This window comes from Salmo trutta, chromosome 24 (assembly GCF_901001165.1).
Source record: "Salmo trutta chromosome 24, fSalTru1.1, whole genome shotgun sequence".
In the NCBI taxonomy this organism is placed as follows: domain Eukaryota; kingdom Metazoa; phylum Chordata; class Actinopteri; order Salmoniformes; family Salmonidae; genus Salmo; species Salmo trutta.
In genome coordinates, this window is record NC_042980.1 from 32,727,379 (window position 1) to 32,743,481 (window position 16,103).

At 45.0% G+C, this 16,103-nt stretch overlaps 1 protein-coding gene across 1 annotated transcript; it reads right to left on the reverse strand.

Annotated features, from left to right (window-relative positions):
- Nucleotides 1-5,328: 5,328 nt before the first annotated feature.
- Nucleotides 5,329-8,923, reverse strand: LOC115161131 (ribulose-phosphate 3-epimerase). Its single transcript, XM_029711888.1, has 6 exons — nt 8,718-8,923; nt 8,201-8,280; nt 7,783-7,922; nt 6,656-6,790; nt 6,004-6,090; nt 5,329-5,876 (listed from the first exon to the last, which is right to left on the reverse strand). The coding sequence occupies exons 1-6, from the start codon at nt 8,837-8,839 to the stop codon at nt 5,754-5,756; spliced, it is 687 nt and encodes a 228-aa protein (XP_029567748.1). The 5' UTR covers nt 8,840-8,923; the 3' UTR covers nt 5,329-5,753.
- Nucleotides 8,924-16,103: the final 7,180 nt, after the last annotated feature.

Sequence of the window (16,103 nt, forward strand, 5' to 3'; positions counted from 1 at the left end):
AGATGTCGGAACATTGCTTCAATTCAGCCACAAGTGCATTAGTGAGGTCGGGGCTGATGTTGTGTGATTAGGCCTGGATCGCAGTCTGTATTCCAATTCATCCCAAAGCTGTTCGATGGGGTTGAGGTCAGGGCTCTGTGTATGCCAGTCAAGTTCTTCCACACCGATCTTGACAAACCATTTCTGTATGGACCTTGCTTTGTGCACAGGGGAATTGACATGCTGAAACAGGAAAGGGCCTTCCCCAAACTGTTGCCACAAAGTTGGCTTCCACTTCACAATAACAGAACAACAGTTGACCTGGGCAGCTTGAGCAGGGCAGAAATTTGACAAATTGACAGTGCCATGTTGAAAGTCACTGAGCTCTTCATTTTTACATTTTAGTCATTTAGCAGACACTCTTATCCAGAGCGACTTACAGTAGTGAATGCATACATTTCATACATTTTTTTTTCTTCTTTTTTTTCCCGTACTGGCCCCCCGTGGGAATCGAACCCACAACCCTGGCGTTGCAAACACCATGCTCTACCAACTGAACCACAGGGAAGCCAGTTGGCCATTCTACCGCCAATGTTTGTCTATGGAGATTGCATGGCTGTGTGCTCAATTCTACACACCTGTCAGCAACAGGTGTGGCTGAAATAGCCAAATCCACCAATTTGAAGGGGTATGCACATACTTTGGTATATATAGTGTACTTCACATGCTTTGCGGTTGTGTTGGTTACTTTGTGCATGATTTCTCTATTGTACTACATAATTGTCTTATACCTCCACTACACTAATTTGATATGCAACAGTAGGGATTAAGAAGTGGGTCTAGGCAATGCCCACTGGAAAAATATAAAAAGTGGGTATATGCCATATACAGTGCTTTTGGAAAGTATTCAGACCTCTTGAATTTTCTAAAAAATAAAATAATTCTATACACAATACTCCATAATGACAAAGCGAAAACAGTTACTTTATTTGAGCAATTGTTGTAAACTACTGAAATAATAATACATACATAAGTATTCAGACCCTTTTCTACGAGACTCGAAATTGAACGCAGGTGCATCCTGTTTCCATCCATCATCCTTGATGTTTCTACAACTTGATTGGAGTCCACCTGTGGTAAATTCAATTGATTGGTCATGCTTTGGAAAGGCACACACCTGTCTATAAAAGGAGCAAAAACCAAGCCATGGGGTCTGAAGGAATTGTCCGTAGAGCTATGAGACAGGATTGTGTCGAGGCATAGATCTGGGGAAGGGTACCAAAACATTTCAGCAGAATTGAAGGTCCCCAAGAACACAGTGGCCTCCATCATTCTTAAATGGAAGAAGTTTGGAACCACCAAGGCTCTTCCTAGAGCTGGCCGCCTGGCCAAACTGAGCAATCGGGGGAGAAGGGCCTTGGTCAGAGAGATGATCAAGAACCCGAGTTACTCTAACATAGCTCCAGAGTTCCTCTGTGGAGATGGGAGAACCTTCCAGAAGGACAACCATCTCTGCTGCACTCCACCAATCAGGCCCTTTATGGTAGAGTGGCCAGATGGAAGCCACTCCTCAGTAAAAGGCACATAACAGCCCGCTTGGAGTTTGCCAAAAGGCACCTAAAGGACTCAGACCATGAGAAACAAAATGATCTGGTCTGATGAAACCAAGATTGAACTCTTTGACCTGAATGCCAAGCATCACGTCTGGAGGAAACCTGTCACCATCTGTACAGTGAAGCATGGTGGAGGCAGACCTCAGACTGGGGCGGTTCACCTTCCAACAGGACAATGACCCTAAGCACACAGCCAAGACAACACAGGAGTGTCTTTGGGAGAAGTCTCTGAATGTCCTTGAGTGGCCCAGCCAGAGCCTGGACTTAAACCCAATTGAACATCTCTGGAGAGACCTGAAAATAGCTGTGCAGTGACGCTCTCCATCCAGCCTGACAGAGCTTAAGAGGATATGCAGAGAAGAATGGGAGAAACTCCCCAAGTGCAGGTGTACCAAGCTTGTAGCATCATACCCAAGAATACTCAAGGCTGTAATCACTGCCTAAGGTGCTTCAACAAAGTACTGAGTAAAGGGTCTGAATACTTATGCAAATGTAATATTTCAGTATTAACATTTCTGAAAACCTGTTTTGCTTTATCGTTATGGGGTAGTGTGTTGATTGATGAGGGGGAAAAAAAGCAATTGAATCCATTTGAGATGGCTGTAACGTATCAAAATGTGGAAAAAGTCAAGGGGTCTGAATACACTGTACCTGCCTATAGCCTCCACTACACCACTGGCCCTTTGTGTATTACAAAAGGTCCCTCTCCTACATGATGGCATTACAGTAGCTGTCCTTTCAGCAATAGCTTTGGTACTATTTTCACAACTCTTAGTGCAAAACTCAAAAAAAGATGATCAAAAAGGCATTTGTTTTCAAAATTTTAAGCACATTTTCAATTGACTAAGTAGCATACAAAATCACACAGTAACATTTTTACCAACCCTAATCAGTGTTTCATCTAGAAATGCCTTTCATATATGCAACGCTCACTAATTGACCAAGAAGGAGAGTGATGGAGGGCTCCATCAGTTGACCTGGCCTCCACAATCACCCGACCTCAACCCAATTGAGCTGCTTTGGGATGAGTTGGACCGCAGAGTGAAGGAAAAGCAGCCAACAAGTGCTCAGCATATGTGGATACTCCTTCAGGACTGCTGGAAAAGCATTCCAAGTGAAGCTGGTTGAGAGAATGCCAAGAGTGTGCAAAGCTGTCATCAAGGCAAAGTGTGGCTACTTTGAAGAACCTCAAACATAAAATATATTTTGATTTGTTTAACACTTTATTGGTTACTACATGATTCCATGTGTTATTTCATAGTTTTGATTTCTTCACTATTATTCAACAATGTAGAAAATAGCAAAAAATAAAGAAAAACCACTGAATGAGTAGGTGTGTCCAAACTTTTGTCTGGTACTGTAGGTGTAGATTCATGACGCATTCGGAATTCCATGATCAGAACTCTATAATCAGTATACTAAAGCTACATGAACTGTCAAGTCTAAACACAGCTTCTAGAGAGGGAGGCAGATGTCTAATGAAGTCCGGCCATCGTCCTTGACCATGTGGTAAACAGAGGCCTTACCAGAGGCTGCCAGATTTGTTCACCCCAATCTGAAAAGATCAACTGTCAATTCAATCATGAGAACTTCACCAAGAAAACCGGTAAGTCTGCAGGATATGTACTATGCTTTACCATTACATTTACAGTAAACGACATTGTAATGCACGTAAATTCACAAAACATCTTACACTACTCTTCCAGTATGATCTATTGACAGTACACTCTGTTCTAACCTCCGAATTGACAGAAGACCCCATGGTGGTGGCCGTGTGCTGACCAACCAGCAGGAGAGGGCAGTTGTGGAAATGGTGAGGGCCAAGAATGACATTGGCAAATGTTTCATCGTTCTCCTCAATGGCAAACACATTTACCTGGTGCCTTTTGAGAAAAACAATGACTGGGTGAAACAACGGCGGGGCGCATATGTTCAGGTACAGCACTATATACTGTATTACTGTTACTATTTAATCCACATGCTTCTTCACAATATATTGGAACTATACTGTAAACAATAAGTAACCAAAATATGTTTTTAGAGGGTGATGGTGCTTGATGCTGCTGTGAACCATCACAAGTATATCTTTGTTGATGAAGCAGGTTTCAAACCTCATCGGCCAACGGGCGATCGTCCAAGTGCCTGGAAAACGTGGGGGAAAGAGCTGCACTTCTGCGCAGCTATCTCTGAAGATGTGGTAGGATGTAGGGCATTACTTGAATCCAACAAAGCTGCACACCTCATTGTGTTTCTCAATACAATTGAGCAGGCCTATCAACGTGAAAGGGTCACCTATGTCATTTTGTGGGACAATGTCAGGTTCCACCATGCAGAGGTGGTTCTGGCAGTTTTCGGGCCCATGCCTGATTCCTGACCTTATACCTGCCCCCATAATCTTCTTTCCTCAACCCTACTGAAGACTTTTTTTCAGTATAGAGGTGGAAGGTGGAATGAGCGTGCCGCTATTCGTCTGGCCATGGATGAGGCATGCGATGAGATCAATGCAGAACCAATGTCAAGCTTGGATTCGCCAGGCCAAAGGGTGTTTCCCATGGTGCATGAACAATGAGGACATTCACTGTGATGTGGATTAGAATTTATGGCCAAATGCTCAAGACAGGCTTGATGCAAATGGATATGTGCTAAAGGGTGTTTCATTTATGTAACTTGTTTTATTTCATTTCTTACAATTGATTACAGACAGTACACCGATTGTTGCAATTATATCTGAAAAATATATATATTTTAATGATTGTCTTCATTGATCACAAATTATAGATTTTCTGTCAATTTTGTTGGGCAGTGTAAGTATTGCCTAATGTGAAAACTAATTTATAGTACTGTAGCATATTACTTTCAGCACTTCTAAGGGCGATTTGAAATGCATATCTTGCATTCTTTGCTATTGGATTAATTGGTAGTTAAAATGACTAAATTGAAAAGATTTCATTGTGTTTTGGTGATTAAACTAATGTTCTCATTACATTTCACAAACGTATATTTTGAATGGTTGGGTGGTGAGAGATGTTTACAATACCAAGGAATACACAATGACCGGTTGTGAATGAAAGACTGGCTGGTTAAGAAGTGTGACCAGATTGGAGTTTTGTACTAATAGTTGTGAAAATGTACCAAATACTTGTAAAAATGTTACCAAAGCAATTAATAAAAACTAATAGCGAGCGTGAAACTTGCCAACAATTTCCTCCGCTCTTCTCTACCAGAGCGGCAAGGAAATTCTGACAAAGTTTGAGAATTTTTTTCAACAAAAGTAAAAAGACTAATGTTAAGAGTAAAGTAGATATCCCAGGTACCAATAGGCATTAAGATATTGTTTCAAAACAGGATATATTTGGCCTGGCAAAATGGTTTTATACACTGACTGAATGGAAGCTTTTAATTATGAAAAGGCTATTTTACTCTGCTGGTCTCGGGAAGAAATTACGAGTCCTCACTGTCCAAGACCGAGTAAAAATGTATCTGACACAGACTCTCAATATGGTCTCGAGTACTACAACGCTGAGTAAAATACTGCTGGGCAGATAGAGAGGAGGGATTCCATGTTACATGTGACAGGGGAAATAGTAACAGGTATTTCATCAGGGCAGTGACAAAATACTGGCCTGTCCAAAAACACTTTGTTCATCATATGGCTTCTAATTCTGCAGTCCTATATCTAACACCTTTCACTCTCAGCACTAGCAAAAAAATAAAAATAAGATCTTCAATTCAGTTAAACATTTTGTCAGACATATCTTTATCATTAGTTCAACATAACAGTATGCCAAAAAATATTCAGGAATGTTTACAATTATTGTATGCAATCAACATAACCACTGTTCCACTCTCGTTAAAGTGTTAATTTATCCACAGGCCTAAGCTGGAAGGTGGGTAAATCGTTGGTTGAGTAGTGACCCTGGCTGAGTGTGTAGGGATTTGGGGTTGGTTCTGATGTTCTGGGGTATTGAGGAGCAGGGGCGCAGCATCACTGGATCAACCTGTGACATCAGCACACCGGTCTGCAGAGCACGAACTTCCACACCCCTCCCTGACCACCAAAGAGAAACATCTTTTGACTGTCCCACTTTAGGGTGTATTAGCATGTTGCTATGGCGTTCTGGTGTGAGGAATTACTGTGGTGATCGCCAGGCAGGGGGTGTGTCAACGGTCCAGTGAGCGTTTCTGCATGGCCTCAGAGACGGCAGTCCTCAGCATTGTGATGACAGAGCGAGGGTCGTCGCTGCTCACCACCGCACTGCCCGACACGATCATGTTAGCGCCCGCCTACCAGAGACGCACACAGAAAGATAAAACACACACCGTGAACGCCCATGGATGGACACAAGCAACGAGACAACGCAGTTAAGCACCAGGGCCCAAGGGGGCATGGTATGGGGAGGCATGTACGCACCTCAGCACACTTGTGGATGGTAGAGGGACCTACTCCTCCGTCCACCTCAATGTCCAGAGAGGGAAACTGACTCCTTAGCCAGCTAACCTAGACACACAGAAACAGACAATGGAATGTCAATGACATGCCCCACATGTCCAAAACAGACACGGCTAATATATACAATCAAACCACACAAATCCACAGACCGTGAGAATCAAACAAAACAGAGAGACACACAGAGAACCCCTCTAACACATTGATCAGATACAACTTCAAACTACGTGTCACTTACTTGCAACAAGTAAATAGCATTATTAAAATGTCTCATTCATACTCAGATGACACAATGTCAACTGGGGATATTGTAACAAACCTCTGCATTCAAAAAAACTGAGTGACCTTGTGTATAAAACAGATTACAGATGACAAAGAATATTTTTCATGCAGCTTATCAGACACATGCTCTCTAGTGAGATATAAACATAAGTCACAAAATAACACATAGGCTGCGTTTACACAGGCAGCCCAATTTTGATATTTTGCCCAATTATGGCCAACAGATCTGATCTGATTGGTCAAAAGATCAACTAGTGGCAAAAAATAACAGAATTGGTTGGGCTGCCTGTGTAAATGCAGCCTGATAGACAGACACACAAACACAACACACTACCTTGGGCATCATGTCCTCCATGAACTTCTGGCCTCCAAAGCCAGGCTCCACAGTCATGACCAGTGCCATGTCAATCTGTCCTGCCCATGGGGCCAACTCCTCTACTGTGGTCCCAGGCTTTATGGCCAGGCCCACCTACAACCCACACACACAGTGTTACATTACCGTACATGGGTGAGGACGCACAACTGTTAGACAACACATAGTTGTGAACTTTCTCTGACTGTGTGTGTGGATCTGTGACCATCCATTTCTCTCACTCTCTGACCTCCAATATCAGGACCTCACCTCTGGTCTCTCTGTCTCACCTTCACGCCACTCTGTCTCACCTTCACGCCACTCTGTCTCACCTTCACGCCACTCTGTCTCACCTTCACGCCACTCTGTCTCACCTTCACGCCACTCTGTCTCACCTTCACGCCACTCTGTCTCACCTTCACGCCTCTCTGTCTCACCTTCACGCCACTCTGTCTCACCTTCACGCCACTCTGTCTCACCTTCACGCCACTCTGTCTCACCTTCACGCCACTCTGTCTCACCTTCACGCCACTCTGTCTCACCTTCACGCCACTCTGTCTCACCTTCACGCCACTCTGTCTCACCTTCACGCCTCTCTGTCTCACCTTCACGCCTCTCTGTCTCACCTTCACGCCTCTCTGTCTCACCTTCACGCCACTCTGTCTCACCTTCACGCCACTCTGTCTCACCTTCACGCCACTCTGTCTCACCTTCACGCCTCTCTGTCTCACCTTCACGCCTCTCTGTCTCACCTTCACGCCTCTCTGTCTCACCTTCACGCCACTCTGTCTCACCTTCACGCCACTCTGTCTCACCTTCACGCCTCTCTGTCTCACCTTCACGCCTCTCTGTCTCACCTTCACGCCTCTCTGTCTCACCTTCACGCCACTCTGTCTCACCTTCACGCCACTCTGTCTCACCTTCACGCCACTCTGTCTCACCTTCACGCCACTCTGTCTCACCTTCACGCCACTCTGTCTCACCTTCACGCCACTCTGTCTCACCTTCACGCCACTCTGTCTCACCTTCACGCCTCTCTGTCTCACCTTCACGCCTCTCTGTCTCACCTTCACGCCTCTCTGTCTCACCTTCACGCCTCTCTGTCTCACCTTCATACCACTCTCTCTGATCTCCTTAATGAGGTTTCCAGCATTAGTAGTGGTCTCCAGGTGGAACGTGTACTGATTAGCTCCTGCTGCTGCCATGGGTTTCACCCACTGCTCCGGCCTCGACACCATCATGTGCATGTCTATAGGAGAAACACACACACATACTTTTGAGATGGCTACTATGCAAAGCTGAACAAACCATAATCCTACTTAGAACAAAGTATTATGGTGGCACCAGTGTCAGTAATAATGGTAGCTGTGGTCAGCACATCCAGCTAGAATAAATAGGGACTGGTCAATGTGTTGTCATACAGGGCGGCTGGTAGTTCTTAACTGACTTGCCTAGTTAAATAAAGGTAAAAAAAATTAACAACAGGGACATATTGTAACCATATCAGAGTAAGGTTGTGTTACTGACCAAAGAAAGGGTCTGGCCCCACGCAGCTCCTCAGGCACTCCACCATCGGATGGCCAAAGGTGATGTTGGGGACAAAATGACTTCAGGGGAACAAGACACAAATCATTATCCTCATGTAACTGATTCTACTCCAGTCACGTTGATGCAAGACAGGATGATCAATAGCACTCATCAGCATGTTGTGTTATGCGCTAGCTAACTATTAGTGCTGAATAAAACAAACTGAAAAAAGATAAGTAAACTGTGGATGTCGTAAACAGAGTTGCAGAATGTTATGCAATGTGGACTGGTATTGCAATCTGCCATGATGTTGACATCACCCATAATGACTTTTAGCTTGACTTCTAACAATATATTAACACAAGTCAACAAAAACAGCAGTGATTGCTAACGTTAACTAAAATGTGCATGCATTCACAGTGTTACAGCTAGCTAACGTTAGTTAACTGCCTGACTTGTAATTTCTATTGGACTGAGGCTATGCTAGTTAGCTAGCGTGCTCTCTGGATTTGTTCACCCGTCCATAACGTCGAGGTGCAGGTAGTCAGCTCCGCACTCCATCATTCGGACGCATTCACTGCCCAGGCATGCGAGGTCACTGCTGAGGATGGACGGGCCAATCTTTGCGCTGTAAGACATGTTGAAGGTCTCTGCTCTGTGTGCTCGATTGCAGTTCAAGAAGTACTCCAACGTGCGAGTTTGCTACTTCCGTGTTCAACGCTGCTTTCAGAATAAAAGTTCAAACACCTCGAATGTTGCTGTTCCAAAAGTTGCCACTGGATGGCGTATAAATAATTTTTTTACATTTTAGTCATTTAGCAGACGCTCTTATCCAGAGCGACTTACAGTAGTGAATGCATACATTTCATACAATTTCATACATTTTTTTTCTGTGCTGGCCCCCCGTGGGAATCGAACCCACAACCCTGGTGTTGCAAACACCATGCTCTACCAACTGAAGTGACACCACTTTCACATATTTTCCTGTGTTGAAAAATTACTTTATATTGCCCACACAGCTCATATATTTTCTTAGCTGGCTGTAAGATTTAGTGGGCAGGGCGTTTGACTGAAGGTTGACAGGGAGAGATGCGCTGGGTTGGGTCCCATCCCTGAGAATGTGGGGGACCGTCTCAGTGTGTGTGAGAACTGGCAGCCCCTTGAGAACAGGAGACAGGGCCAAGGTCAATGGTCACACAAAGTACTGTGGGAGAGACCAATACTACCTCTATATAGGCCTCTGCCTCTTATTCTCTTTCTTTCTCTCTCTCTCTTTCACACACACACACACACACACACACACACACACACACACACACACACACACACACACACACACACACATTTTTGTATAAAGAGTTTTGACTCTGTGCCTTTCTGTGGTCAGAGGCTTGCTTTTGGAGTGGTTTAAAGGTTATGAAGAGTTCATCCGTAGTCCAACCTCCAACTTTTCATGATTTATAAGAATGTAAAAAATGAATCCCTGGTAGTTCCAGCAACATTTTCTGTGGCCACTACAGGCCCAGTCACATCCATGAGGGTAAACACCAATGTGACATTAATGAGTTTGGGCTGCGGGTCGCGTTTCTGCTGTAGAGATGATGGCATGGTATGCACCAGGGGACAGGAAGGTAATATGTTATTCTCAAGTTGGCATGAGTTAGAGTAAGTGGTTGTCATGGTGAATGGGAGCCTTAAGTAAGAGCCCCTGAGGGAGAGCTGTAAAGATTTAGGATACAACAGCCTCTACACACACACACACACAGTTTGTGTACACACACACACACACACACACACACACACACACACACACACACACACACACACACACACACACACACACACACACACACACACAGGCCCTCAGCAAGGTTGGAAGTGATACACTTACACTGTGTTTGTTTTAGATGTCCGTCTGTCCACACATAACTTACAGGCCGCCATATCATCACTCCATCTAAAACATCTCTCTCTCTCAGGCGCCATCTTGAGAGCTTTAGAGGTGATAAAGTAGTGTCCTGCAGGGGTACAATGAATGCCATTTGTAAAGAGCCCAGGCAGGGTTGTCGTGAATACAAATCTACCTATCTACTCTATAATATATACTGCTCAAAAAAATAAAGGGAACACTAAAATAACACATCCTAGATCTGAATGAAAGAAATAATCTTATAAAATACTTTTTTCTTTACATAGTTGAATGTGCTGACAACAAAATCACACAAAAATAATCAATGGAAATCCAATTTATCAACCCATGGAGGTCTGGATTTGGAGTCACACTCAAAATTAAAGTGGAAACCCACACTACAGGCTGATCCAACTTTGATGTAATGTCCTTAAAACAAGTCAAAATGAGGCTCAGTAGTGTGTGTGTGTAACCGATGTGAAATGGCTAGTTAGTTAGCGGTGGTGTGCGCTAATAGCATTTCAATCAGTGACGTCACTCGCTCTGAGACTTGAAGTAGGCTTTTGTGGCGCGATGTGTAACGATGCTTCGTGGGGTGTCAGTTGTTGATGTGTGCAAGGGTCCCTGGTTCGAGCCCAGGTTGGCGCGAAGAGAGGGACGGAACCTACACTGTTACATGTGGCCTCCACAAGCCTGTATGACCTCCCTACAACGCCTGGGCATGCTCCTGATGAGGTGGCGGATGGTCTCCTGAGGGATCTCCTCCCAGACCTGGACTAAAGCATCTGCCAACTCCTGGACAGTCTGTGGTGCAATGTGGCGTTGGTGGATGGAGCGAGACATGATGTCCCAGATGTGCTCAATTGGATTCAGGTCTGGGGAACGGGCGGGCCAGTCCATAGCTTCAATGCCTTCCCCTTGCAGGAACTGCTGACACACTCCAGCCACATGAGGTCTAGCATTGTCTTGCATTAGGAGGAACCCAGGGCCAACCGCACCAGCATATGGTCTCACAAGGGGTCTGAGGATCTCATCTCGGTACCTAATGGCAGTCAGGGTACCTCTGGCGAGCACATGGAGGGCTGTGCGGCCCCCCAAAGAAATGCCACCCCACACCATGACTGACCCACCGCCAAACCGGTCATGCTGGAGGATGTTGCAGGCAGCAGAACGTTCTCCACGGCGTCTCCAGACTCTGTCACGTCTGTCACATGTGCTCAGTGTGAACCTGCTTCATCTGTGACGAGCACAGGGTGCCAGTGGCGAATTTGCCAATCTTGGTGTTCTCTGACAAATGCCAAACGTCCTGCACGGTGTTGGGGTGTAAGCACAACCCCCACCTGTGGACGTCGGGCCCTCATACCACCCTCATGGAGTCTGTTTCTGACCGTTTGAGCAGACACATGCACATTTGTGGCCCGCTGGAGGTCATTTTGCAGGGCTCTGGCAGTGCTCCTCCTGCTCCTCCTTGCACAAAGGCGGAGGTAACGGTCCTGCTGCTGGGTTGTTGCCCTCCTACGGCCTCCTCCACGTCTCCTGATGTACTGGCCTGTCTCCTGGTAGCGCCTCCATGCTCTGGACACTACGCTGACATCAGCCAGGAAGCATAGGAACTGAGAAGTGGTCTGTGGTCACCACCTGCAGAACCACTCCTTTATTGGGGGTGTCTTGCTAAGTGCCTATAATTTCAACCTGTTGTCTATTCCATTTGCACAACAGCATGTGCAATTTATTGTCAATCAGTGTTGCTTCCTAAGTGGACAGTTTGATTTCACAGAAGTGTGATTGACTTGGAGTTACATTGTGTTGTTTAAGTGTTCCCTTTATTTTTTTGAGCAGTGTATATTGTTTCTCTGAGGTTAAGAGGGCTTCCACTGGGCACAGACGTCAATTCAGCGACTATTCCACATAGTTTCACGTCATTTCAATGAAATGACGTGGAAACAACGTTGATTCAACTAGTGTGTGCCCAGTCAGTTAATGTTCTTGACTTTACATGAGGTGACATTGTAAAATGGTGCACTCGGCGGTGGAGGTTTTAATGGGAAGGCAGACAAGATTCCTGGTGCACTGCCCAGATTGAAAGCTTTTTGTACATGTATTTACAACAAAAAACAACAGGATGACAAATTGAAAGAGGAACACATCCTGCACCGCACACAACTGCAGGGCTCTCCAGAGGGCGGAGCGGTCTTCCCAACGCATCATCGGGGGCACACTGCCTGCTCTCCAGGACAGCTACAGCACTTGATGTCAAAGGAAGGCCAAAAGATCATCAACGACATCAACCACCCGAGCCACGGTCTGTTCATCCCGCTATCATCCAGAAGGCCAGGTTAGTAAAGGTGCATCAAGCTGGGACCGAGAGACTGAAAAGCAGCCTCTGTCTCAAAGCCATCAGACTGTTACGGTGCATACGGTTATTATTCAAACCCCTTCACTTTTTCCACATTTTGTTATATTACAGCCTTATTCTAAAAAGGATTAGAATATATTTTTTAATCATCAATCTAGGCACAATACACCATAATGACAAAACAAAAACAGATTTTTTAAAAAGGTTTGCTAATTGATTAAAAATAGCGATTACAGCCTCAAGTATTCGTGGGTATGATGCTACAAGCTTGGCGCTCCTGAGTTTCTCCCATTCTTCTCTGCAGATCCTCTCAAGCTCTGTCAGATTTGATAGGGAGCGTCGCTGCACAGCTATTTTCAGGTATCTCCAGAGATGTTCGATCTGGTTCAAGGCCGGGCTCTGGCAGGGCCACTCAAGGCTATTCAGAGGCTTACCCCGAAGTCACTCCTATGTTATCTTGGCTGTGTGCTTAGGGTCATTGTCCTATTGGAAGGTGAACCTTCGTTCCAGTCTGAGGTCCTGAGCGCTCTGGAGCAGGTTTTCATGAAGGATCTCTCTGTACTTTGCTCCGTTCATCTGTCCCTCGATCCTGACTAGTCTCCCAGTCCCTTCCTCTGAAAAACATCCCCACAACATGATGCTGCACCCACCATGCTTCACTGTAGGTGTGGTGCCAGGTTTCCTCCAGACGTGAGGCTTGGTATTCAGGCCAAAGAGTTCAGTCTTGGTTTCATCAGACAAGAGAATCTTGTTTCCTATGGTCTGAGAGTTCTTTAGGTGCCTTTTTTGCTAACTCCAAGCAGGCTGTAATGTGCCTTTTACTGAGGAGTGGCTTCCGTCATGCCACTCTACCATAAAGGCCTGATGGGTGGAGTGCTGCAGAGATGGTTATCCTTCTGGAAGGTTCTCCCATCTCCACAGAGGAACTCTGGAGCTCTGTCAGAGTGACCAGTGGGTTCTTCGTCACCTCCCTGGCAGAGGTTTGTAGTCAGGTCAGAGTCAGGCAGATACAGGACTGTAAGCAGGCTTGGGGTCAGGGCAGGCAGAGGTTCGTAGTCAGGTCAGAGTCAGGCAGATACAGGACTGTAAGCAGGCTTGGGGTCAGGGCAGGCAGAGGTTCGTAATCAGGTCAGAGTCAGGCAGATACAGGACTGTAAGCAGGCTTGGGGTCAGGGCAGGGAGAGGTTCGTAGTCAGGTCAGAGTCAGGCAGATACAGGACTGTAAGCAGGCTTGGGGTCAGGGCAGGCAGAGGTTCGTAGTCAGGTCAGAGTCAGGCAGATACAGGACGGGCAGGCAGAATGGTCAGAACCGGGAAAACTAGGAAACAAACACTTGAGATACAGGAAACTGGGAAAGCATGCTGGTAAGACAAGACGAACTGGCAACAGACAAACACAGGTATAAAGGAACAGGGGATAATGGGCGACACATTTTTATATTTACGTCATTTAGCAGACGCTCTTATCAAGAGCGACTTACAGTAGTGAATGCATACATTTCTTTTTTTTGTACTGGTCCCCCGTGGGAATCAAACCCACAACCCTGGCGTTGCAAACACCATGCTCTACCAACTGAGCCACACGGGACCACGCCTGGAGGGGGGTGGAGACAAGCACAAAGACGAGGGAAACCGATCAGGGTGTGACACTTGGTGGTTCCAAACTTCTTCCATTTAAGAATGATGGCGGCAACTGTGTTCTTGTGGACCTTCAATGCTGCAGAAATGTTTTGGTACCTTCCCCAGATTTGTGACTCGACACAATCCTGTCTCGGAGCTCTACGGACAATTCCTTTGACCTCATGGCTTGGTTTTTACTCTGACAGGCACTGTCAACCGTGGGACCTTATATAGACAGGTGTGTGCCTTTCCAAATCATGTCCAATAACTTGCATTTACCACAGGTGGACTCCAATCATTGTAGAAAAGAGTAAAAATAAAGAAAAAACCCATTGATTGGTACTGTATACAGTTGAAGTCGGAAGTTTACATACACCTTGGCCATATACATTTAAACTCTGTTTTTCACAATTCCTGACATTTAATCCTAGTAAAAGTTCCCTGTCTTAGGCCAGTTAGGATCACCACTTTATTTTAAGAATGTGAAATGTCAGAATAATAGTAGAGAGAATGATTTATTTCAGCTTGTATTTCTTTCATCACATTCCCAGTGGGTCAGAAGTTTGCATACACTCAATTAGTATTTCGTAGCATTGCCTTTAAATTGTTTAACTTGAGTCAAACGTTTCGGGTAGCCTTCCACAATCTTCCCACAATAAGTTGGGGGAATTTTGGCACATTCCTCCTGACAGAGCTGGTGTAACTGAATCAGGTTTGCAGGCCTCCTTGCTCGCACACACTTTTTCAGTTCTGCCCACAAATTTTATATAGGATTGAGGTCAAGGCTTTGTGATGGCCACTCCAATACCTTGACTTTGTTGTCCTTAAGCCATTTTGCCACAACTTTGGAAGTATGCTTGGGGTCATTGTCCATTTGGAAGACCCATTTGCAGCCAAGCTTTAACTTCCTGACTGATGTCTTGAGATGTTGCTTCAATATATCCACATAATTGTCCTTCCTCATGATGCCATTTATTTTGTGTAGTGCACCAGTCCCTCCTGCAGAAAAGCACCCCCACAACATGATGCTGCCACACCCGTGCTTCACGGTTGAGATGGTGTTCTTTGACTTGCAAGCCTCCCCCTTTTTCCTCCAAACATGATGGTGGTCATTATGGCCAAACAGTTCTATTTTTTTTTCATCTGACCAGAGGACATTTCTCCAAAAAGTACAATCTTTGTCCCCATGTGCAGTTGCAAACTGTAGTCTGGCTTTTTTATGGCGGTTTTGGAACAGTGGCTTCTTCCTTGCTGAGCAGCCTTTCAGGTTATGTCGATATAGGACTTGTTTCACTGTGGATATAGATACTTTTGTACCTGTTTCCTCCAGCATCTTCACAAGGTCCTTTGCTGTTGTTCTGGGATTGATTTGCACTTTTCGCACCAAAGTACGTTTATCTCAAGGAGACAGAACGCGTCTCCTTCCTGAGTGGTTTGATGGATGTGTGGTCCCATGGTGTTTATACTTGCGTACTCTTGTTTGTACAGATGAACGTGGCATCTTCAGGCGTTTGGAAATTGCTCCCAAGGATGAACCAGACTTGTGGAGGTCTACAATTTTTTTCTGAGGTCTTGGCTGATTTCTTTTGATTTTCCCATGATGTCAAGCAAAGAGACACTGAGTTTGAAAGTAGGCCTTTAAATACATCCACAGGTAGACCTACAATTGACTCAAATTATGTCAATTAGCCTATCAGAAGCTTCTAAAGCCATGACATCATTTTCTGGAATTTTCCAAGCTGTTTAAAGGCACAGTCAACTTAGTTTATGTAAACTTCTGACCCACTGGAATTGTGATGCAGTGAATTATAAGTGAAATAATCTGTCTGTAAACAATTGTTGGAAAAATGACTTGTGTCATGCAGAAAGTAGATGTCCTAACCGACTTGCCAAAACTATAGTTTGTTAACAAGAAATTTGTGAAGTAGTTGAAAAACGAGTTTTAATGACTCCAACCTAAGTGTATGTAAACTTCTGACTTCAAATGTTTATATATATTCACACTCCGGACTCCGACAT